Genomic DNA, 25,387 nt, shown 5'->3' on the forward strand with positions numbered 1-25,387 from the left:
CACATGTGCACAGAGTCCCCCATCCAGGAAAAGCATCCAAAATGGAGTTCAGTGAGAAGACAGGCTCAGAGCAGGCCCAGGGCTTGGCCTGTATGTAGACATACAACCAGCCAGCTCTTCCCATGCTACTGGTCCCTTTTATCCCCTTATCATTCTGTTTTCCCATGCTTATTCCTCCCCAAGCCACCCACATCCCTCCCTTTCCCCACATTTGCTTCCCCCTCTAAGCATCCCACAGCGAGTGCTGTTCAATCTCAAGATGCTCCTCCACACACCCCCCCAGGCACTCACTGGTCTGTAAGACCCTTTCCCCTTATCTCAAGGGTGCTGGGTGTCCCCCTGGACCCTGGGCTGAGACCCCTGTGGGACAGCCCTGGGAGGAGCTGTGTTGGGGCACGTCCCCAACCACATTGTTGGGGTTCCTCCCCAGGCTCTGAGCTCCTTCACGTTCGTGGGGTGAGGCTTCAGAAGTCACATTCCCTGGCCACCAGGGGAAGACACTTCTAGGTTTGCCTGCTGCTCTCCTGCCCATCACTGACCAATGTTTTGCCACCACTTGCCCTGGAAGGAGATGAAATGTGGCTGTGTTTAAGGCCTTTGGCAGGGCAAGCCTAAATAAATGTTTATCAGCAGCCAAATGCAGAAGGGAGAGCTAATAAAAATGCATCGTTTGGAAGGCTCCCAGTCCAGTAGTTTCCTGCAGGAAGGCAGATTTAAATGAATGCTGCACTAAAACACTGCTTTGCTGTTAAAAATGACAAGTGGGTCCAGGTACATACCCAGTGACCTGCTGTAAATGTGGTAGATGCTGCATTAGTGGTCAACTGCCAGCAGGTAACAGTGCTCTGAAACCTGATGGAGGCAGCTCAGACCTTTGCTTCTCTTCATCCCAGTCTCACTGGAAAGGGCACACTGGCTTCTTCCCATGGCTGTCAGGGCATTGCCATGATCCCTTCCACTGGGCCAAGGCTTCAGCCTTGAGCAGGGGCCACAGAGAGAGAGCTGCAGGCTTGGGAATGAGCAGCATCCAGAGTCTCACAACAAAACTTGTTATGTTCTTCTGCTGCCATCCAGGCAGCTGGGGTCCCATCACAAGGCAGACTTGGCTTTCTAGTTAGATGGATATAGAAAAGTCTCATGGTAACCAGGCTTTTTGGAGACACTTCTGTGATAATAGCCACGTGGATCAAGAGAGGAGATTGCAAACTCAGAATTGTCTTCTTGTTACGTGTTTGTACGGTGCCTAACATGAGGAACTGAACCACCCAGAGGAGAGGGAGGAGCTGCTGGTGGTGGCAGGGTCTCATGAGGACCCTTGCTGCTGTCTGGCCAAATATTTAAGACACGAGCAAAACATCATTTACTGTGAGGGTGGTGAGATGCTGGCCCAGGTTGCCCAGAGAAGCTGTGGAAGCCCCATCCCTGGAAGCGTTCAAGGCTGGGTTGGATGGGGCTTGGAGCAACCTGGTCTGGTGGGAGGTGTCCCTGCTCATGGAAGGGGTTTGGAACTGGATGAACTTTAAGGTCCCTTCCAACCCAAACCTTTCTATGATTCTGTGCCTGGTAATCCCTGCTCACTGCAGAACTTCCCAGATCCTCAGTCTGTCAAGACAAGAGGCTGATAGTTTGCCAGCACCACAGTCACTTCTCCGTGCAGTCATACACCCAGTCTCAAAGACCCCTTGGGGAGAGGAAGAGCCTGGGGTCAATCCTGCCTCACTGTGACTCACTGGGAAGCCATCCACCCAGTGCAGGACCCGATCCTGGCACTCAGCCTGCTGCCCTAGCTCAGCCACAAATTAGTGTTAAACATAAATGTTATTTGTCTCTAATTAATTATGAAGGCAGTATCTAACACCACTCAGGAAAGATCGTGCTGGTACGTGTCTGGATGCAGCACAGCCCTCCCTAAATCACCCTGAAAGCTGATTTCCCTCCTGCTCTATAGCAGATTACTTCAGGCTCGGTGCTAGTACATAAGGAGAAAATTTGTTACCCTTCTGGAAAATCAATAGGCTCTTGGCAAACTGGCTTCTGTGCTGTTAATCATCCTGATGGCACCATCTACCTCATGGCCTGTCAGGAGCCCTGCCGTGGGCATGGGGACCTGCTCGGTGGCTGCAAAGCCCCAGCACAGCTGGGCTTGCACCACTCCTTGCAGCCCAAAACACTTCCAAGCCCAGCTGAAGCTGCAGGAGGATGAGGGGACTGGGAGTGCAGAGCTCCACAGGTTCTCTGCCACATTCCCACCAGGAGTTCTGCTCCGTGGATGGGGGCAGCGCCTCTGCCCAGCGCCCGAAAAGCACCTGGACGCTCAGAGGAAAAATGGAGGAGTCAAAAAAGCTGAACAGAAAATAAAACAAAAATCCAGCTGCCTGAAGCATTGCCACGGGTGCGTGCAGCCCCTCAGCACCTCACTGGGATATGGAGGACGTGAGTCCCAGGACACAGCTTGCTGGACCCATGCTTGTTGCCATAGGAGGCTCTGGCATGAGGTGTCCCCAGCCAGGCAGGGTCTCCTCCCCCAGAGCAGAGCTCAGAGCTTCTCCAGCAGGCAAAAGGAAAAAGCTGTGGGAAGACCTTCCCTCCAGGGTGGGCTGGAGGGGCTAGAGCCAGGCCCCAGAGAGGGAAGAAGCTGGGGACCTGCTGTAGCATGAGCAAAGGAGCACTGGTGGGCTCACGGGGGACAGAGCTGTGGCACAAGTCCTGGTTGCTGCCTCGGGAGGTGCGTTCAGCAACAGCTGCTGCTGGGATGGGGAAAGTCAACACATGTGGCTTCCCCATCCTATCATTGGGGTTGTTCAGCCTGGAGAAGAGAAGGCTCCAGGGAGACCTTAGAGCACCTTCCCGTGCCTGAAGGGGCTCCAGGAAAGCTGGGGAGGGGCTTGGGACAAGGGCTTGTAGTGAGAGGACAAGGGGCAATGGATTAAAACTGGAGGAGGGGAGATTGAAGTGAGACATGAGGAGGAAATTCTTTAGTGTGAGGGTGGAGAGACCCTGGCCCAGGTTGCCCAGAGAAGCTGTGGCTGCCCCATCCCTGGCAGTGTTCAAGGGCAGGTTGGATGGGGCTTGGAGCAGCCTGGGCTGGTGGGAGGTGTCCCTGCCCATGCAGAGGGGTAGGAACTAGATGATCTTTAAGGTCCCTTCCAACCCAAACCATTCTATGATTCTGTGACCTTTCCCCACCACCATCCAGCATCACAGGGGAGCTGCAGAAGGCCAGGGTGACCCCAGCGAGCCGGGGGAAGCAGGCAGGAGCAAAGGGCTGTGCCTGGCTCACTCCTGCTCCTTGTTAATCAGCACTTTCCTGAGTCACAGGCAGGGCTCTGTCCGTGGGATGTCAGCTATGAAATTCAGAAATTAAATAAGTTTGGGAGCCTTGGGTGACTCCGACTGCTGGGAAAACACCCCAGGGCAGAAATAGAGATGTAGAGCAAATTCACCCGAGGGGTATCTCTCAATGGACTTTAACTGAGGATAAATTTAATTTGCAGAACTGAAGCATATTTTATTTACTCTTTCTAAGTTGCATTTTAAATTGGAATATTCAAATAGACAATCAAGAGGCTCTTAATAGCTTGCGTTTATTGAAAGAGATTTTGATTTAATTTCCTCAGCTTTGGAGTTCCAGGCATATTTTCTTTCCCAAAGTGAATTCTCTGCTGAATTCCTCTATGGCACAAATGTATGAAAATCAGGAATTCACCAAACAAAGAGCCAAGATGACACAGCACTGAGATGAGGTTGCCTGCAACCCACCCAGTGATCCTGCTGCGAGACGTCTCACTGGAAAAGCAGGATGCAGGAGTTATAGTTGTTTTTAGGAGTCTGTAAAGACAGAGCTCTTCCTCATGCATCACTGGGCTCCTAAAGATGGGTCAAAGTTAGAACAGCCCTTAGTGTTTGCTTAACTCTGCTGCCAAGTGGCTGCCAGGGATTGAAAAAAACACATTTTGGGCATTGGAAAAATATTGAGGCAGAGGATTTGAAATGCTGAGCCATGTGGAGCTCTGCCTTGGCTCTCCCCATGCAGCAACGCTTCCCTGGGATCAACAAAGGCTTCATCTTCACTTCTGGGGCAGGACAGGGAGGCTGTAGGTTTGAAATTTGGCTCTTTGTTTTCTGTGTGCTTCCAAGCAGCATTTCAGGTGGATGCAGCAGGACGTCAGTGTCCTGTTGTCTCCACCACATCCAGGCTGTGTGCTGGGGACTCCCGAGGAAGAGGTGGGGTGTGGGGCTGGTGGGGTATCTGGGGGGGCTCAGGGTGCCCAAGAGGATCAACCCTCTGCTCCCTGGATGCAGCCAGGGAGGGGAGAAAGCAGTATTTTTGCTGTACCTTCCCTTCTTGGGAAGCTGATGCTGATGGCCAGGAGTTGGAAGGGAAGCCAGGAGGCTGAACATCATGAGAGAAAACCCAACAGCAAAATCTGGGGAAAAGATCTGGGAAAATTCCTTCAGGGAAAAAAAAAAGAAAAAAAAAGAAAAAAAAAAAAAGAAGCCTCATGCTGGAGGACACATCTGGATCCCATTTGCTCTCCACTGTCTCTGGCTCTTTGAAAGCTCCTCCCAAGCCACCCAGCCTGTGAGAGACAGGGAGCTGGGCCTGGCTGCATTTTCAAAAAGTCTGGGACAGGACCAGGGGCTGAAACTCACTTGGGGAAAGAAGTTCAGAGAGACCCATGGCCCTCAGAGGGAGCTGTACTGGCCTTTGGGAGAAGCTCAGCAGCAAGTGAGGGGTAGTTTGGCCACATGTGCCCCCGAAAGGATGGGTGGTTTTAAGGCTCTGTGATTAAAATGATGCAGGTTTTACACTGGGGTTTTATTTTCTTGCATTACTGGTGGTTGTGCCTGCTCCTTCCTTATGCTCCCCAGCCAGGGATAACACAGCACGTGGCTGTGCCAGAGGAACCAGGCCAGGGGGCAGAGAGGACAGTGGAAACCTTCAGGAAACCAAGGGAATGTGGGCAGGGTCCATTGCAGTGCTGAGCAGAAGGCTCCATGTGGCTCAGCAGGTGCAGAGGGAGCATCCAAGAGACAGGGACATCTCTCTGAGAAGTGACAGAGTGGCTGAGGTTGCCCAAGCTCAGCCCTGCACTCAGAGCCCATCCCTTCAGGCTTCACCATTCTCCTGGGGAGCTCAGTAGCAAACAACAGAGCTATAGGCTTGAGGGCTTAGGAGGGGCCAGGAGGTTCACCTGGACCTCCCTAGGGGACCTCTTCAGTGTCATGGTGGAGAGAAGTGAGATTCTCAGCCTGAAGCAGCTGGTCCCAGGACAGTCTGGTCCCTGTCTCATCACTTAGGGGACAGTTTGGGGCATAACTCCTGTCACAGTGCCTGACTTCACCCAGGGACTCCAGGCTCAAGTACCATCTCTAGCTATTACTCACCAAGCACATAAAAAATCCTACTAAATGCAGCAAAAATATCTGTTCTCTTTGGTTCATAAAGTAAAGATGCAAAAGATTACATCACATTTGTACACTGAGTTAATTTTCTCCCCTCCTTCGACTCTTCCAGCTTGGTTTCCACCAAATTCTTTTTCTCCTTCTATTTAGTAGCTCCAAACCTGAGCCCTCCCCACCCAAAGCCATTGTAGGCTGTGGAATTGTCCCTGCTCTAACAAACTTCTGGCTCTTCCATCTCTTGTTCTGGCCCTCCCGGTGACTCCAAAAAGCCATCCAGGTTCACCTCTCTGCTCTGTTCTCATTTCTCCCTTCTCCTGACTGTTTCTTTGGATCATGCATTCATCACCAGGCAAAATCCTCCTGGATTTTTCAACCAGCCTCAAGTCTGAGCCAAAGCCACCCGCAGAAGATGCTGGGATAGTGTCCTGCACAGTGGGGATCCTCCTAGGGAAAGGATGCTCCGTGTCCTGGGGGCAACATGGGTCCCAGGACAGTGGCTTGAGAAAAGCCAGATAATGCAAAATAACCCTGGAGAATTCACTGCTCAGAGCAGTAACAAAGAAACCAAGTGTCATCACCAGGTCAAAGGAACCTGCTGATACTCAAAGTGCTTTTAGAGAATTAAGTAGCTATAGTTAATGCCTTTCATGGCTGCCTCAATTCATGTGTCCTGGACATTTTCAGAGCAGACAGCCAAAGTTTTTGCCCTTTCTGCACTGTCTTTTCTATGTCCTCTCAGAAAAAGAAAGCAGGTATGTTGTTTTTACTTGTATTCTCTCCTTTGCAAGCTCTATGATATGAGTTACCAATCTCCATTTCTACTGGAAGCTCCGTGGCTGCTGACATGTCATGAGCACAGATCCATCCAGTCCTTCCCTGCAGGAGAGGCAGGGGAGGGAGACACATCCTTGAGGAGAAGGAGAGCTGGTGGGCTGATAGTTCTGGTTTTCTTCTGCCCCAGGAGCAGCGTGCTTCCCTGCTGTCCCAACTGAGGAAATGCTGGCAAGGGAAACCTGAGTTGGTTGGCCAGTCTTACCTCTTCTAAGAAAATGCTCCTGGAGGAAGCACTGTCCAACAAAGTGTCCACAGGCATTTCTTCTGCACAGTTCAGGCATTTTATGGTGCAGTTATGCTGAGACAGTCTCTGGGAAAAGGTTTCATTTTTGAGGAGGCTTCTGCATATGTACAGCACCTAGAAAAATGCTGGTCCTAATTCACAGCTACAGCCTCTCTGTGTTATGGACCAAGCCATCACAAAGAAATGTTACCTTTCTTCCAAAAAAGCATAGAGCTTAGAGTAAAAATCTACACCTAATTGACCCTTTGCCATTATCCCATGTATTTATCTGTTTGCACTCACCTTAGACAGTGAAATGAAAAAGTCAGATTCACTTCCTGCTCAGTTGCACAACTCAAGCCTTGACTTTTTACTCTGTGGGTTTCCAGCAAACCCCAAGCTCAGCTGGGCAGGGTCCTGCATCTTCCCAAACAGCTTTGATCTCAGGACAAGACAAAGAGGTGGGGTTTTCAAGTGCACTACAAAAGTACCTCTGGGGGTATCCAGCTCCAGCATGAAAGCATTTCATCTGGATTTCCAGAATTTCAGGGGAATGGTCATGCTTCGAGTACCTCCATGAATTATTCAGTTTTCATTAATTTGCTTGACTTCATAAGGCCTCCTGCTGATTTCAGCCTGATAAGCTGCCTTCATTTCTACCTACTGCTGCTTTAAGCAAACAAATCAATGGCCCTTAGGAGAATCCCCTGTCCCAGAGCAGGGAGAAGTTACTGCAGGGCAACAGCTGCAGCCCAAGGGAAGTCTCCCTGATGCTGTTCAGCTGGTGGGTGCTCAATAGTGGGTGCCTGGGGTATGGCTGAGGGGCAGATGGGTGGACTGGGAAGCCACTGCTGAGGAGGGCAGGAGTTGTTCCCTCTCCCCATCTCGCTTCCAGCCACAGGATCCTCCCTCTCCCTCCCACCAGAGCTGCCATTTGTCTGGCCACCAGCAAAGCTGATGGATCTCATTCACCTGCCCCCAGAACAAGCTTTTCTGCTATTTAAGTGAATCAAGCCACACCACGTGTGCTGGCTTTGGCTGGGGTAGCATTAATTTTCTCCCTACTAGCTAGTGTCTGGCTATGTTTTGGATTTGTGCTGAAAACAGTGTTGATAATGCAGAGATGTTTTCATTACTGCTGAGCAGGGCTTGCACAGAGCCAAGGCCTTCTCTGCTCCTCACCCCACCCCACCAGTGAGTAGGCTGGGGGGCAGGCTTTGTTCAGTGATGTCCAGTGACAGGACAAGGGGTGATGGGTGCAAACTGGAGCATAGGAGGTTCCATGTGAGTATCAGGAAGAACTTCTTTCCTGTGAGAGTGACAGAGCCCTGGGACAGGCTGCCCAGAGAGGCTGTGGAGTCTCCTTCTCTGGAGACATTCAAACCCCCCTGGACGCCTTCCTGTGTGATGTGCTCTGGGTGACCCTGCTCTGGCAGGGGGGCTGGACTGGGTGATCTTTCCAGGTCCCTTCCAACCCCTGAGATTCTGTGATTCTGTGATTGTGTGATTCTGTGCACAAGAACTTCAGAAGGGACCCAGCCAGGAGAGCTGACCCCAACTGCCCAAAGGGATATTCCATATCATATGACATCATGCTCTGAGTATAAATCTTGAGGGGGGGGAAGAAGGAATGAGGGATGTTCAGAGTGATGGTGTTTGTCTTCCTAAGTAACCCTTACACATGTTGGAGTGCTGCTTTCCTGGAGATGGCTGAACACCTCCCTGCCTGCCAACGGGACCTGGTGGATTAATTCCCTGTTCTGCTCTGCTTGCGTGCACAGCTTTTGCTCTACCTACCACACTGCCCTCATCCCACCTGTCCTGGTCATGCTGGGAGAGAACTGTAAAAACCATTTTTCTGTTGGGAGAACCCGTAGTTTCGAGGGGCTGCTGGTTCCAAGCCATGTGAGAGCCAAAGAGACAAGATGCCCCGGGACGCGAGTTCCCGCAGCGACCAAGGTCGCGGGTCGTTTTGATCCAGGCACGTGCTGTGGGCCAGGAGTTGGGAAGCCCAGGGCAGCGGACCCAAAGCTGGCCAGCTGCAGCATTCCGTGCCATAAACATCAACATCCCCCTCACTGTCTACTGGGGAGTGCCTGAGGATGTTTTCTTCCTTCTGTCTGCCTTCCCAAGAGGGCCCTGTCCCCATCACCGCTGCCTGGAGCTGAGGATAATCCCCGGGGGGAGTCATATTAGGTCATTATTGTGATTCATTTAAATCTTTTATTTAATGAAATCTTTTTGAAATCAACCCAGGGGGTCACTTTTCCTCTTCCTTAGCCCCCCTGCTGAGCCTGGTCGGATGACACAACAACTGTCCAGGAGGCTCATCCCACTGCTTCTCTCCCGTCGCCCTTTCCCGTCCTCTCCCCGCTCCTGCTGGGGCTCGGCTCCCGGGCGGGGCTGAACCCAGCGCCTGGTACCGGGCTCTGGCTGCGCAGGGGCTGCCCGCACCGGGAACCGGCTCCCGCGGGACGAGCTGATCCCTGCTCCGGGCAGGGCAGGCGGCTGCTGCCGAGCGCTGGAAGGGCGGCCGGGAGCTGCGGGAATGACGGCCTGGAGCTGCGGGAATGACAGCCTTGAGATGCGAGAATGACGTCCAGGACCTGTGGGAATGACGGCCTGGAGATGCGGGAATGACCTCCAGAACCTGCAGCACTCATAGCCAGGACCTGCAGGAATGATGGCCTGGAGCTGCAGGAATGACAGCAGGAAGCTGCAGGAATGATGGCCTGGAACTGCAGGAATGATGGCCTGGAACTGCAAGAATGACAGCCTGGAGCTGCAGGAATGACAGCCTGGAGCTGCAGGAATGACAGCCTGGAGCTTCAGGAATGACGGCCTGGAGCTGCAGGAATGACCTCCAGGACCTGCAGGACTCATGGCCAGGACCTGCAGGAATGACAGTCAGGACCTGCAGGAATGATGGCCTGGAGCTGCAAGAATGACAGCATGGAGATGCAGGAATGACAGCCTGGAGCTGTGGGAATGACCTCCAGGACCTGCAGGAATGACAGCAGGGACCTGCAGGAATGACAGCCTGGAGCTGCAGAAATGATGGCCTGGAGCTGTGGGAATGATGGCCTGGAGCTGCAGGAATGACCTCCAGGACCTGCAGGATTCATGGCCAGGACCTGCAGGAATGACGGTGAGGACCTGCAGGAATGATGGCCTGGAGCTGCAGGAATGACAGCAGGGAGCTGCAGGAATGACGGCCTGGAGCTGCGGGAATGCCGGCCCAAGTTCAAAAGGGAAGCAGAGGAACTGGAGAGGGTCCAGCAGAGAGGTCACAAGGTGGTTAGAGGCCTAGATGTGTGTCACCTACAGGAGGAGGCTGAGAACGTTGGGCTACTTGAGTCTTGCAAAAAGACTAAGAGGCAGTCTGACAGCAACCTGCAGCTCCTTGGAGGGGAGTTACAAACATGACGGGTCTGACGCTGTCAGATGATAGAGTGAGGGACAACAGCCACTAGCTGCAGCTTGAGAGGTTCAGACTGGACTTGGGAACAATTTATTTATCAGAGAGGTGGTGGGGTCTCCATCCTCGGTGTTTTCCAAGATGCAATGAGACAGTCACAGGTGCCTAATTTAGTGTGGGGAGTAGCCCTGCTACAAGCAGGGAGCTGGACAAGAGCCCTCCAGAGGTTGGTTCCACCCCACAGTTTAAGGGTCTGTGATTCCCAGAGCTGGCTGCATTTGTGTCATCTCTGAAAACAGAAGCTCTAACAAACCCCTCAGTGTGATGACCTGGGGAGCAAGTTAGCGCTGCTGAGAGGCTGCAGTGAGCCCTTGGTTACTCCCTGTGTCCCAGGAGAGAGCAGGAGAGGCTAAACACCAAGCTCTCTGCACAGGCAGTGAACTGGTAAGATAAACCCAGCCAATCCAAGCTGTGTTTCTGCAACAGAGCAAAATTAAACTAATTGCAGATTCTGTTCTGCCTCACCCACAGGGAAATCTCTCCTCAACCACAAATGATCACTTGAACTTGGGCATATGAGCAAGGCTTAGAAGAAGATCACCAAGGGAGGATTTTCTGGGCCCTCACACACACTGAACCATCCTTGGCTGTTCCCAGGTGTAGCCCATCTCTGATGCTTCTGAGGAAGTCAGGAAAAGACCCAGATTGCACTGAGCTTTGTGGACCATGGTCAAATTCCTAGCTGGCAGTTGCAGGTTGCCAGCTGAAGCATGGGATTCAACGATACATGGGGTCTGAGGTGAAGTACAGACCTTATCATCACTTTGAGGCCAATGCTGATAGTCCAGTTTTCCTCAGATCCCATGAAGGAAGGGGCTAAGCACAGGTCCTGGGGATTTGGAGCTTCGGAGACAGGCAGGACCAACGTGGTCCTAGAGCCCTACAGCTCTGCCCACCAGCATGTTTGCCACCATGCTGTGGTAATGAAACAGCCAGGACCTGCTGCCTCTTCCCGGCGCTGCTGCTGCCAGTGTCTGAGGAAGGGAAGAGAGATTCTGATTTGCATGTGCTGGGGTTGAAACAGATAAACAATCATCTTAAAAAAACGAGTGCATGCATGTGGAAGCACCCACGCGGGTAGTTAAGCCTTCCATCCAAGGAGAGATGAGCCTGATGTTGATTGTTTATGCTCATGCAGTGAAATTTCTAAGGAATTCTTTTTTCTGGGCTGAAAAACAGAACCACGTCAACTCACTTCATCTTAATTGTCCATTTTATTGTCATTATCTTGCCCTTTTCTGTGCTTTCAGCATCTTCTTTTTGGCATTATGAACACCTGTGCTTGCAAACCCTAGGCAACATCAACAAAAAGAACATCTTGTTACAGTCATATCTGCAGAAAATTAGATTGATGCAGAATATGATACTTGCAGCTTTCCAGCTTCCCTGGATCCCTACACAAACCAGTAACATTTAAAGGCTACTTGGCCAAAGTGTTAAGTCTTTTCCTGTTCATTATTCTTGTTTATATGTCAGAGCTACACAGAGACAAAAGGATGAGCTCCATGGTAAGATGCTTGACTGGACCTTGGGAGAAACAGTGATGTTTTCCACACATTTCCTGGGTGGCTTGGAGCAAGCCACTTAATCCTTTCATCTTCTGCTCATCTATAATATACTGCACCCATAATATCAGTGACAACAACTCCTGTCCCTCAAGAACTATGTGCAGACAATGCCAACCCTGATTGTACTCAGGTACACATGGATATGTGGCTAACACCACAAATATTCTGCATTTCTAACCTGTAAATGAGCCAATAAATGCCCACATTTTGGATATGGACTGTAGATCTCCAAAACAGCACAGTTCCACCTGGTAGGCTCCTTAAATATGTGTAGGAAACAGAGATTGTTTCCAAAAAATTGGAATTGGTGATGATAGTTTTTAGATAAGTAGCTGAGATACAGCTCCTTGAAGAAGCCTGCCTGACATCAGAGCCTGGGGCAGTGGTGGGAAGCTAACCTATGGCTCCTGAGCTCCTCAGTCCATCAGGGTATGCTGGGAGGGAAGACAGGGTGGCATCCCAAGAATTTTGCATTGCCAGAGGATTCAGGAGGGAAAATTCTTCCTTCATTGAGCTTTGTTGACAGCTCCAGTAAAAAGCAAGGAAGGAAATCCTCCTAAACACTGTCTAAGTGAAGGATTTGGAAGACAAGCAGCAATTGGCCGATTCATTATCATCCCCAACACCTGGAAACAACAAACCCTTCCTGCATGTCTGTAGCTGCTGTTGTCACCACTCAGGAACAGAAGGGGTGGCACTGCAGAATGAGATGGTAATCAGAGACACAGCTCCAAGATGGGCTGGAAAAAGCCTGGGGGATCAAGTGACTCTGTTCCAGAAACAGATCTGCAGAAAAAATTCTGACAAGAGAGTTAGCCTGAGTAACTGGTGGCACTTTGAGACATAAGAGGACATTTTAGGGACTATCACCCAGGTTTCTTTTTAGCCAGGTCCCATCCAGGAACAATCTGGACAATTAAATGAAAACAGCATATAATGTCTCTCCCTTAGAAGAAGAGAAAAAGGGCTGAGCCTCAGGGTAGTGGAAATCAACAGTAACTGCAGTGTGTTAGGTGGGGGTGAGAGCACAGCCCATGGCCTTTTTGTGCTGCACCTTTAGGGTCATGGAAATTGGTGGAAATGGCTGTGGTGAAAAATGTACAAGAACCGAGATCTCAGCACGTTCCTGCACACTGCTCCAAGGCTGCAGTCCCCTCATGGTGAAGAGATTTTCCAGCCTGAAGATCTCAAGCCACAACTGGTGGCTGTTGCTCTTGGTTGCCACTAACCCAAGAGGAGTGTGGCATCTGTTGTCTTCACATCTCCCTCTTGAACAGGAGGACTCAGTACTGGACTCAGTATTTCAGGTGTGTCCTCACCAGTGTGGAGTCCAAAGGGACACAGTATTTCCTTGAACTGCTGGCCACGCTTCTCCTAATGTGGTTTCCAGTATGTGGTTTCTTTAATTCAGCATGAGAGTGAAGGGCATGGAGCTCCTGGAGAAAGTCCAGAGGAGGCCATGAAGATGGAGCTCTGCAACTGAGATAGGCTGGGAGAGTTGGGGTTGTTCAGCCTGGAGAAGAGAAGGCTTCAGGGAGACCTCATAGCACCTTCCAGTGCCTGAAGGGGCTCCAGGAAAGCTGGGGAGGGGCTTTTGACAAGGGCTTGTAGTGAAAGGACAAGGGGGAATGGATTAAAACTGCAGGAGGGTGAGATTTAGGTGAGACATTATGAAGAAATTCTTTAGTGTGAGGGTGGTGAGACACTGGCACAGGTTGCCCAGGGAAGCTGTGAAAGCCCCATCTCTGGAAGTGTTGAAGACCAGGTTGGTTGGGGCTCTGAGCAATCTCTGAGCAAACCATTCTATGATTCTATTTATTTGAGAAGCTTTGCTGTCACAATGGACAGAACTAGGTGGAAATAATTAAAGGCATTGCCAGGCATGGCTTAGGGTCACAGTTTGTTATAGGACTAACATTTCACTGGTAGTTTTCTGTTGCCTTTTGCCTTGAAATATAAGAGCTAAGTTTGTGAAGAACAGCTCTTCATGGGATGGAGAGTTAAAAGGCACATAATCCTTTGGAATCTGAATGTAATCTGCCCAGGCAGAGCTGGAAATGAGAAAAACATGTCCCCCAGGTGCTAAGGAACTGTGAGGAGTCATGGCTCTAGTCTCTTTCACCTAGATGCTTTGGAGGCACTTTCATTCTTTCTACTCATTCTCTCTTACAGAAAAATACTTCCTGAGCCTTGAAAACCAAGGTGCAGGCAGCCACGTTCCAGGAGGATGTCATTTCAGTTTGCATCCCTGGTGGTGGAAGCAACTTCCAGGAACAACTGGAGATGTAAGGTGACTCTCTGTAGAAAGCGAGAGCGGCACTTGAAGCGAACCAGGGGGAAATAAAGAATGATGCCACTGAGAATGAACAGGACAATGTAGAGGATCTCAATTTGGGGTTGATCAATGATGGGGGCTAACACCAGGTACACAGCTGCCATCAGCACGATTATAGGGATGATAATTGGGACCTGCAAAAGAAGACATCAGAGTAAAGATTGATGCGCTGGGCCACTGGGGATCTGGACAACACTGAAATTTGTGCAGAAGGCTTTTTAGATTGAACCCTGCTGGAGCCTTACTCTGAATTAATCCAGCCCACTCCCACTCCAAGGCTGAAAATCCCTGCCAGAGCTACAGCACTGCCACACACTCTAAGCCCTGGTCATCCCTGCCCTCCTAGACCTGAAGATGCAAACTGCTGGTTTTAGTGCCAGGTCTGTTCTTGCTCTCCCTACTACCTTGCATCCACAGCTGAGCTGTAGACAAAACACACAGCAAACATGCACAAATCACACAGCTGAACGTTAACACCTTTGGGCAAGAAGGTTTATTCACGTGTTGACAAATAGGTGGACAGGCAACCTCAGAGAATATTGATAGAAGTTTGGTCATAAAGAACTTCCATTTGAAGCTACTCTCCCTCAAAGATTAGTGAATGCACAAAACAAATCATTGTCATAACAAGGTGAAAAGCTGAACATCCCAGCTGGGATTTTCCAGTTTTTACCTTTGTGCCTTTTGTCCAGCACAAGGGCACTGATACAGACCAAAGGAAATGTTGTTCATGGTTACCTGTGAGAGCATGGAGAAGACCTGTAGCAGAACGTCCCACTCTGCTCCCTCTGCACCGTGTTCTAATGCTTTTGGCACAATGCTAATAAAAAGTATTGTTTTCAAACCAAGGGAAGTTTTACCCTTAAATAGAAACCTGCAACACACATGCAGGCACTGCAGGACATCAGCCATGCATTGTCAGTCGAGTGGAACCTTCAGACATGAGCTGGTTCTAGTTAAGGGAAGAGTTAGGCCATCAAGCCAAAGGCTGCAGCAGGCTGGCATCCTCAGGGGACTGACCTGCAGGATTGCAGGAGTTTTATGTGGTGCATGGAACACTTTTGCAGAAACAGAACTTCTTAATGTCCATTCAGCCAATAAACTGGGTGAACGGCCTCATCCAGCACCCTCATTTCAGGACAGAGCCACAGAAGCCAGTGGCTGGAAGACTTGATAAAGCACTGCTCTTCTCCTTCATGCTAAGCCCCAGAGACACTCGGTGTGGCTTCACACAGCCTGGCAGTGCCAGCCTGTAATCTGTCTCCTGGAGAATCCCCATGAAAACCAACACGTTCGTGCAGCTTTTCTCAGGGAAAAGTCACTGTTCTGCATTCACAGACTTAGGAACCCCCTGTTCCTAGGATTTTTTCCTGAAAAAATATTTCCCTCAGTCACTGAGAAGGCAATGCAGCTCAAGTCACTCGTGGCTCTGGGGGGAAGAACAAGTAACTCCTGATGTCCTTCCATGTAACTGTTTTGTGGGGAGCAAACATGCCCCCTTGGCCACCTCCAAGGACCTGGGGCATTCTGGCTGAGCTTTCTGTCCTCTGCAAGGCCCTTACACCTGGGCTACCCTCTGAGAAGTGCAACTGAGCTCTGAGAGCATGAACAGGCAAATACATTGTGGATCAGAATAATCCTTCATTTTCCTCTTGAATTTCTAAGGAAAGGAAAGAAAAAGAGAGAATATGGTAGATATGTTCTCCACAGTGAGGGGGCAGTGCATTATTAACTTATGAAGACAGAGAATTTAACCTTGACTTATGCCTGCATATTCACACTATCATGCCCCTCCTTGACTTTGCTGAGACAAAATGTGAAATTAAAAAAGGAAGGAGAACCACACAATCTGTTAAGCAACCAACCCCAGCACTCTCATAATGCTCTTTTAGTCATTTAGGCAACAAAGGAAAAGGGTTTGAGGGTTTTATGTTATTACTTCACCTTGTAAGATCTTGGCAGTTCTGGTTTCTTGATTTTTAAATACAGCAGACCAGAAATAGTCATGCCATAGAAGAGCCATGCTATAAAACTGGAAGAAAAAGAAAAAATAGACAGTGAAATCACCCAGGAATGTCAATCCTGCCTTCCAGACCCCAGATGTTCATATCTCCAATTAAAAAGGAGAATATTGATAGAAATTTAGTAGTTCTTCTATTCATTTCCTTTCCAGCACAAACAGTGAGAACTGGAGAATTATCTGAATATTACAGATTAATTTTCATTTGAGGATGAATCACCCCTAGTTAAGTAAACAGTGATAGAAAAGATTCTGGTTCTTAAGCTCCTTCTTTTCTTTCTTCCCCCTTCCTCCCCTCCCCAATATAAGTTAGAAAGCAACAGCCCAGGCTAAAAAAAAAACACGACACCACAACAAAAATTAAAAGAAATTACTTCTAAATGTCAAAAACCAGGACCAAAGGGGGTGCAAACAGAAACACTACACAGACATACCTGAAAAAGTTCACGATACTGGTGAAGCTTCCTGGTATTATCATGATTAAAGCCATAGCAGATGTAAACATCAGAGCAGGGGAGGGCGTGAGGCAGCGCACGTGAGCCATGGACAGGATGTCTGGCTGGAAGCCAAAGCAAAACCAGGTCCCATCAGATCTCCTACTTGGAGATCCTTACTCAGCCCTCTTCAGCTGCTGGTGGGAGCTCTGCCTGCAGCCCTTCAGCACCAGAAGGCATCATAATATAAAAGCAGTTGGACTCCAAGGAGTGTAAACATGGAAACCAGCCCCCCACCCTCCAGGATATTTGTATTGTGTCTCACTGGTTTCCCATCATACGTGCTCAGTTTAGGCAGGCAAGATAAGGTTTTCAAACTCCTGACATGACAGACTAAGGGTGAGTCAAATCAGAGCTTTCCTGATCCTCATCAGGACCTTGTGCAGGGTCCCACTCTGTCACATCTCTCTGGGACTTGGCTTCTCTTGGGCTGACTGGAAAATGAGACCAGAACTACTCCTGCAACATTTATGGAACCAACCACAGAGCAAACCAGGATTTGTTCCAGAACATGGGCAGAATTATTAGCCTCTATTGCTTGGTTCATTGGGAAAGTTTACTGAAGAAGGTGGGGGGGGGTTTGTTTGGTTTGGGTTTTCTTTTTTTTGTTTGTTTCTGTGTTTTTTAGTGGGTTCTTTTTGTCTTTCCAATCAAAAATAGCAGGCAAGCACTTCTGCTAGGCCTGGGTCTATAAGAAATGGTATAAGCATTCAGCTCTTAGTCTGGTGTGGTTGGATTCAGACCATCTGTGGACTGCTCAACATAGAGCTTGCCAGGAGTCAGCAGACACTGACCTCAGTAAGAGAAGCTGTGGAATCAATAGCCACCAAAACAGGTAACCACCAACCCAGTCATCTCCACCAACCTGGGCATTCATCTACATAAAAGATTCCCTCCTGTGTTCAAGGAGTGGAGCTGGTGCACAGGTTTATCCTTCACCCCTGAGGCAAGGACTGCCAGCTGCTGTGCAGAAGAAGGACCAAAGAGCAGAGAGGTCCATGAGGAACACAACATGCTTGCTCAAAAAAGAGCACAAATGCAGCTCAGCTGAAGCTCTGAGAGGGAGAAGTGTGGGTAGGTGTGGGGACGTGTGCCCATGAGTGTGGGGGTCTATACCAGCAGCTGGAGTGGGACAGCAACCTTGGGAGCTTGTATGCCCAGGTACCAGGAACTGGTGAGACTGGGGTCCAGGGGCTGCTGCTGGGCAGACCAGATCTAGCCCCACCTAACAAAACCAATTAAAAATCCCAGCTAGGATAGATGTAAGGCTGGGTGTCACCTCGTAATTGCTATGAAACTTGAAGAGCAGACACAGCCTACACTGTATCTGAACTGGACCACCCCATGGGAAGGCTGGAACACCCCTGAGACCAGCTTGCATGGTCAGTATTGCCTGGAAAGGCAGTTTGCCAGTGCTGGGCTTCCTTCCCAGTGCCTCACAACACACCAGCATGGCCAGGTTTCTCCTCCCCAGCAGGTGTATTTGCTAGGTCACCCCAGAGCCAGTGCCAGCTGCTCCCATACTGCTTATTTCAGTCTTTAATTTCAAAAGCTGTTCTTAAATGCCAGGCTAGATGTAATTAAGAATCTTTCTGAAATGATGTGGCTGAAGAAGAAAGTCAGGAGATGACATCTCAGTTATATTTGAAAAATATGGAGAAGACAGCTTTTGAGCAAGAAGCAAAACCACTGAAGAGCTGTCACTCTACCAGTTGAACACACATGGTGTTCTCCCCTCTGCTTTAGCAGAACAAGAAGGTAGAGCTGCTCAAAGCAAGCCAGACCCCTTTTTTTTGGTCCTTACCATATGGCCCTCCCTTGCAGCAATGTAGCACACACGGCCTCCGCTGAAGAAGGTCCCATTTGATGACCCAAACGTGGACAGTGCCACCGACAGGGAGATGAGCCATGCCCAACTGCCCAGCACTTTGTCCCTGAGGTGAGAAAGAGTTCACAGCTTCACATCCAGCTCGCAGGTGCATTAAATACTCACCAGAGAAGCAGACAGGTTTCTTCCCTCCGTTACTCTCACTGACACTATTTTCCAAAGCTTTCCTAATGATTTAAAGCCTTCTTCCAGTTCCCAGAATATTTAGTCCCTCGTAATTTTCTCTTGTCCAGGAAAGGCAGCTTTTCTTCCTGCCAGGTGTACATCCATCTACATCCATCTACACTGCAGTGGTGTACAAAGCTGGCACAAAACCCCCTGTTGTGTTTTTTTTTTGTGCACAGATGCTGTGGTGTGAATCCTAGAGACACTGCTGTTACAGCCAACAATATTAGCTTGGAAACTGCAGAAAAACTGTTCCCAGCAGACCTGAAGAATTATCTTGCATTAAAACCTCTTCCCCAACACGCATCAGGATTTAACCCGTTAATCCCATATTCACGTATTTGTGCTACTGATTTTTAGCTACTCCACTCCCTCATTTTCCTAAGTTTAGTTCACAGAATCATAGAATCCCAGGGGTTGGAAGGGACCTCTGAAGATCAAATCCAACCCCCCTGCTGCAGCAGGGCAGATCACACAGGAACGTGTCCAGATGGGTCATGAAAGTCTCCAGAGAAGGAGACTCCACAGCCTCTCTGGGCAGCCTGTCCCAGGGCTCTGTCACCCTCACAATGAAGTTTTTCCTCATGTTAAGGTGGAACTTCCTGTGTTGTCACTTGGTGCTGTTTCCCCTCGTCCTGTCACAGGCACCACTGAAAAGAGACTGGCCCATTCTTGACACCCACCCTGCAGATATTGATAGACATTAACAAGATCCCCTCTCAATCTTCTTTTCTCCAGACTAAACAGCCCCAGGTCTCTCAGCCTTTCCTTGTTTAACAGATGTTCCAGTCTCTTAGTCATCCTTGTAGCCTCTCTTGGGCTCTTTCCAGCCTATCCCTGTCTCTCTTGAACTGGGGAGCCCAGAACTGGACACAACACTCCAGATGTGGTCTTACTAGGGCAGAGAAGAGGGGAAGGAGAACCTCCCTTGACCTGCTGGACACACTGTTCTTAATACATCCCAAGAAGTTCTACTACATGTTCAGACATTTATGGTTTGCTTTCTCCATAACAGAAGAAGCAGAATGGTTACAAATAGAGTTTGGGGCAAATATTTGGAAGGTATGATGGTCTTCTCACTTAAAAGTGAAGCTTGTCTTCTGGAATGAAGCAGCATGAAGAATATTAATTGAGTAACAAAGGCTGTTATTTGGGGTTGTTATCATGTGCAGACACACACACACATACACACACACACACACAAACACACACACTGTTCATCTAACTGGCAAAAATCCAAAATTCAAGAGATTTTTTGGAATACTTGATATTCCCATCTGAATTATATGGCTTTAAGCCAAACACACGCTTTTTAAGCATCACCTGTCCCAAATGTTCACAAATTAGGAGTTGACTTCCCAAAATCATGGCACAATAACTTTAAAAATGTAGTTTAGAAGCTTAATATCTGGGTTATGGTCCTTCAGGCTTCAAGTTATTAGGCTACTTGCAATAACCAGAATTAATATTTCTCCATTTTTTCAAAATTATGGAATCTGAGCATCTCCTGTGATCATGCAAATCCACAATCTCAAGACCTCAAGGAAAAACAACATATACCATAAAATTAAGTAAAACATCTTTTCAGGTATGCATTTTGCATTTATGATATTGGTGCTTTGCTGTTTGGACCCTGAAAAATGATAATTTGAGAGTAATGAGAGTTAACTTCTTCCAAGCAAATGGAGATCTGCAGTTGCTGCTAAATCACTGGCACCAAAGAAATGCTGGGGAGTTTCAAGAACTCCTTCTGTGGCTGCACCTCTCACCACTGAACTATGTTTCTCTCTATCAGTTTTCTTCTTATATGGGAAATAAATGCACTTAAATGTGATGTGTCCTGGAGGAGAAGGACTTGGGGGTGACAGTGGATGAGAAGCTCAACATGAGGCAGCAGTGTATGCTTGCAGCCCAGAAACCAACCCTGTCCTGGGCTGCATCAAAAGAAGTGTGGCCAGCAGGTCAAGGGAGGGGATTCTGCCCTTACTATGCTCTAATGAGACTCCACCAGGGGTACTGTGTCCAGTTCTGGAGCCCCCAAACTAAGAAGGACACGGAGCTCACGCAGAAAGTCCAGAGGAGGGCCATGAAGATGGAGCTCTGCAACTGAGACAGGCTGAGAGAGCTGGAGCTGCTCAGCCTGGAGAACAGAAGGTTCCAGGGAGAGCCCTATAACAGCCTTCAGTACCTGAAGGGGCTACAGGAAAGCTGGGGAGGGAGCTTTTACCAGGGTGTGCAGTGAGATGACAAGGGATAACGGATCAAAACTGGAAGAGGGGAGATTTAGGTGAGACATTAGGAAAAAAAAAACTTTAGTGTGAGGGTGGTGAGACCCTGGCCCAGGTTGCCCAGAGAAGCTGTGGCTGCCCCATCCCTGGCAGTGTTGAAGGGCAGGTTGGATGGGGCTGGGAGCAACCTGGGCTGGTGGGAGGTGTCCCTGCCCATGCACGGGGGTTGGAACTAGATGATCTTTAAGGTCTCTTTCAACCCAAACCATTCTATGACTATGATTTCTTGCTCATGAACCACAGCCATTACTCTCTCCTCAGCCTGTGGCTCCCTGCCTTTCCTCCAGGCTTTTGAACCCCCAACTTTCTGGTTGCTAGTTCAATGTCTCTTTCTAAATTGCACTCTCGGGGTGAAATGGTTGATCAGGCAGGAAAAGGAGATGTTTCAAAAAGGAGGACAATCACAAATAACTTGTTAATCAGGAATAATGGGAAAGGAAGCACAGAGAAAGTTCATGACACTGCAGCTCAGTGAAGCTTTGTGACCTGTTCAAACAAAACACTAAACATTTAAAAGCTACTACTTATAATGACAGGAAAGGCTATAAGAGATCATATCTAGCAAGAGCTCAGTCAGATCTTTAAACTGGAGATCTTGTGATATGCACGTAGAAGAAAAGCCTGACTTTTTAGGAAGAGGATGAGCAGCAACATCATCTCTGGGTATATTATGTCATCATTTCTGCAGGACAACTCATTTAGGGCTGTCATGGATTCTATGTCTCTGGAAATACTCAGACAAAGGCTGAATGTTCTGGTGTAGGATCATCTGGTTAGAAGTCGATGGTGCCTACATCTCTCATGACGGTCCCTTCACTTCCTAAATACTTGTCTTGCACAAAGTCTGTTTAATATCACCAAAAACTTCAGGTTGATGGACAGTACAAATACCTTTTGTGCAACTCTGGAAAAGCACAAGCCAGCCTAATGATCCAGTTAGAGCACTTCTCCTTCTCAAAGGTGTTGCCGAGATTGGTGTAATTTTCCATTTCCCCCACAGATGGAGAAATTGAACCAAAAGACACTGGTCCAGCCTAATTTCCAGCTGACAAGTGAACAGGATTCACCCAGCTGGCTCCTGCCTCATTCCCAAACCACTGCCTCTGCACTAGTGAGTGGGACAGCACATTGTCCTCTCCACTTTTCAGGAAAAATCTAAAATGGGGAGCATGTCCCAGTCCCCAGGTCTGGATATGCACCCTTGCTGCATCCTCACTGTCTGTGGGGAGAAGCTCCTGGTGAGCACTTCATCCTCTTTATGGCCACTTTCCATGGAGAAAAACATGAGCTGGAGGGGACCTACAGCTCCCCAGTGGGAATGAACGGGGAGTAAGGGGTGTGCTGCAGGGCACCCCATATTGGCAGCCTAAATGCACCTTGGAGTCCATGGGCTGGCAGCCTTGGCCTCTGGTGGGGTAAAGGCCACTCCCTGCCCTGAAGCTGAGAAGAATGGGGACTAGCAGCATGCTTCCTGGCCTGACCACTGCATTGCTGTTACTCCCACTGGGAATAGCACCTAAAACCTCCTGAAACTCAAGAGACACCCCGCATTTTACAGGACTGCACTGGCTGTGTTGCCACAAGCAGAGCTCACCCCCAAGTGACGGCCACTGCTCCTGAAGACAGCAGCTCAGGTGGAGTCATGGCTGCAAAGTAGCTCAGGTTTACCAGCAAATACAGGCATGTAACCAAAGGAATGGCAATCATCACAGCTCTGGGAAGGGTCACCTGGAAAAGGGAAGACAAAGGGGTTAGGTGCAGCACATGTATGCCTGCACTGGGCTTTGTTTGCTTTGGTTTTGCCACCACCCACATCCCTCATTCAAACTCCTTCACTCACTAAACTTTTCCACACAGTAAGATTTCGATCCAAATTCACATGGTAGATTTTACACCAGTCTCCCAAAGACGTCAGGCAAACACTAAGGTTGTACATTTCAAAAGCTTGTCTTTTGAAACCAAACAACCCAACAACAAACCCAAATCTTACTTAAAATTACTTTGGCTTAGAGCTGCCCAAGATGCCTGTTGCATACTTCTTGATTACTTGAATACTGATTTTTTTCAGTGATGACCAGTGATAGGACAAGGGGCAATGGGTGCAAACTGGAGCATAGGAGGTTCCATGTGAATATCAGGGAGAACTTCTTTCCTGTGAGAGTGACAGAGCCCTGGGACAGGCTGCCCAGAGAGGCTGTGGAGTCTCCTTGGCTGGAGACATTCAAACCCACCTGGACACGTTCCTGTGTGATGTGCTCTGGGTGACCCTGCTCTGGCAGGGGGGCTGGACTGGATGGTCTTTTGAGGTGCCTTCCAACCCCTAAGATTCTGTGATTCTGTGATTTATTTGTTACTAATGTGTTATGTCTCCAGGCGTGCTGCATCGTCCCATGAACATCCCACTAGCAGGGATGAAGTATCAGGGAGTGCTGCATCACATTTAACAGCTCTAAGGGCTAAACCAAAGTTGGGCAGCACATGAAAAATTTGCTGTGGGAAGGAATTATATTTTTTCTTTGCAGTGACAGGATGCTACCTGGACCTGCTTCATGGACCATTTTAAGGCTCAATAAAATAAGCAAACACTGCCTTATGCAGCTGAAGAAAGCAGCAGAGTAGGGTGAACATAGAACAACTGTAGACTTCTAAAAATCTGAAATCTCAATTTTTGCATTCCTCATTCCCACTGCAAGACAGGACACAGCAGTTCTTTATGTTGTTGCCCCCACCCTGCAAGGGTTGGAATATCAGTCCTCGTGGTGCCATGCGAGAGAGTGTCACACGATCCTAGGACCTTTGCTGCCATTTAGATTAATACTTAACTGTGTATTTTAATTTTGTGGGCAAAACCTTGCATGCTGCACTGGTAGAAGGCACACTCTGTACACTCTGCACTCAAACAGCTCTTTCCTGCTGTGGTGTCTCATCTGTGAGAGGAGGTACTATGGCACAGAGAGGGCTGAGGTGAGATTCAAGTGAGCTACTTCAGTGCTGGCAGCACTGGACAGAACAATGCCTGTAGTGTAGACATTTAAAGAGAAGAGTCATCCAGTGAGACTTAGCTTGCTCTGAAGTTCCCCCTCCGTGCAACGAGGAGAGATAAGTGTGGTTTTGATACGTCCATTATGGATCAAGTCTTTCAGGGAATATAAGAAACCTTCATGGATTACAGCAGTGAGGGCTTTTCTGCATGAATCCAGGTGTCTACAGTGAGATCCCCTAAAACTTCCTCCCCAGAGCTGCCTAATAGCTTTTTTCCAGCCAGTGGAGTATTTTAGTACTTTCTTGTAGGTAGGCTTAGAGACTCATTTTTATCCTTTCTGGACACACCCATAGGTGTTTTGCCCCAGGAGACAGAACAAACCAGGGGGAAAGCACCATAGTCTTTCCTCAGTGTTCCAATCCCTTGATTACCCCTCTTGCCACGATCATAGATAGACTCAAACCCATTAGCAAGGGGATCAGGTAAAGTAAAACCCAGCCCACTCACTCACCTCAGGCTTCTTCAGTTCCTCAGTGACATAGTTCAGGTTGTTCCACCCATCATAGGACCACAGTCCCTGGTAAAAGGCCACTCCAACCGCCCCGATCCCTGCACTCGTGTTTTGAAAAGGGTGCTGAAAACTCTGCGTCTGTCCCTTGGCCAGCAGCACCAATCCACCCACCACGATCAGCAGCAGTGCCAGGAGTTTGGCAGCTGTGAAAACGTTCATGACAGACGTTGCCAGCCTCACGTCGAGACAGTTGATGATGGCCAAAAGCAGGATGCAGGCGGCCGCCGTGCACTTGACGGCAGCCTGTGGAGATGAGCACCCCGGGTAGAAGGGCGCAACGGCGTACTCAGCAAAGCTCAGGCAGACAGCTGCCAAACCAGCTGGTCTCACCAGGATGACAGAAGTGTAGGCAAAAAGGAAAGCAGGAAAAGAACCGAAAATCCTCAGGATGTAAATATATTCTCCCCCAGATTCTTTGATTATGGTTCCAAGCTCAGCGTATGACAGGGCTCCAAACATGGCCAGGAGACCACAGGCTGCCCAGATAAGCAGGCTGCTGGCAGGGCTCCCCATATGATGTAGCACCCACTCAGGGGACATAAAGATCCCTGAGCCTATCATGGTGCCTGCAATCAATGACACTCCACTAATCAGGCCCACCTCTTGCTTCAGTCTTAATTTTTCCTTCCCTTCGCTCAGATCTGTGGGTGAAGGAGGTGAATCTGCTGTCTTCTTTTTCCTCATCGTTAGGAGATGTTGCTGTTAGGAGAAGATATGGAATGAGGCTGAGGCACTTGAATAAGGACCATCTAAGGCTCTTAGGGTTAAGTTAATAATTACAAAGGTCATGCTGAACACTGTCAAGGAATATAAACTTAGCTTCCGCGTTTTGCTTTCTTTCATTACCCAACTTATCTGGATCCAATCCTGCCAAGGCTGATTATCTTTGCCTCTCACTGCAAGCAATAGCAATGGATGGCAATCAGGACCACTGCAGAATCACTCAGCACCTTACTGGACTATGTCCCTGTTTACCTCTCCTTTATAGAATTACAGAATGCCAGGGGTTGGAAGGGACTTCTGGAGATCGTCGAGTCCAAACCTCCCACCAGAGCAGGAAGACCTAGGGCAGGTCACTTGGAAATACATCCAGATGGGTCTTGAGAGTCTCTAGAGAAGGAGACTCCACAACCT

General features: G+C 48.9%; 1 protein-coding gene across 1 annotated transcript; it reads right to left on the minus strand.

Annotated features, from left to right (window-relative positions):
• Positions 1-13,744: 13,744 nt before the first annotated feature.
• Positions 13,745-24,937, minus strand: LOC127382739 (b(0,+)-type amino acid transporter 1-like). Its single transcript, XM_051614738.1, has 6 exons — positions 24,194-24,937; positions 22,294-22,427; positions 18,163-18,292; positions 16,299-16,423; positions 15,789-15,876; positions 13,745-13,978 (listed from the first exon to the last, which is right to left on the minus strand). The coding sequence occupies exons 1-6, from the start codon at positions 24,935-24,937 to the stop codon at positions 13,745-13,747; spliced, it is 1,455 nt and encodes a 484-aa protein (XP_051470698.1).
• Between the last annotated feature and the right edge of the window lie 450 nt (positions 24,938-25,387).

Source organism: Apus apus, chromosome 3 (assembly GCF_020740795.1).
Source record: "Apus apus isolate bApuApu2 chromosome 3, bApuApu2.pri.cur, whole genome shotgun sequence".
NCBI lineage: Eukaryota > Metazoa > Chordata > Aves > Apodiformes > Apodidae > Apus > Apus apus.

What these genes read in the sequence shown, in the direction of transcription:
- LOC127382739 (XM_051614738.1), bottom strand. Translation starts at nt 24,937, where the DNA reads ATGAGGAAAAAGAAGACAGCAGATTCACCTCCTTCACCCACAGATCTG. An exon ending in GCAGTGGCCGTCACTTGGGG is followed by an intron (nt 18,293 to 22,293) that starts GTGAGCTCTGCT and finishes TTCTCACCTCAG; the next exon opens with GGACAAAGTGCTGGGCAGTT. An exon ending in CTGCAAGGGAGGGCCATATG is followed by an intron (nt 16,424 to 18,162) that starts GTAAGGACCAAA and finishes TTTGGCTTCCAG; the next exon opens with CCAGACATCCTGTCCATGGC.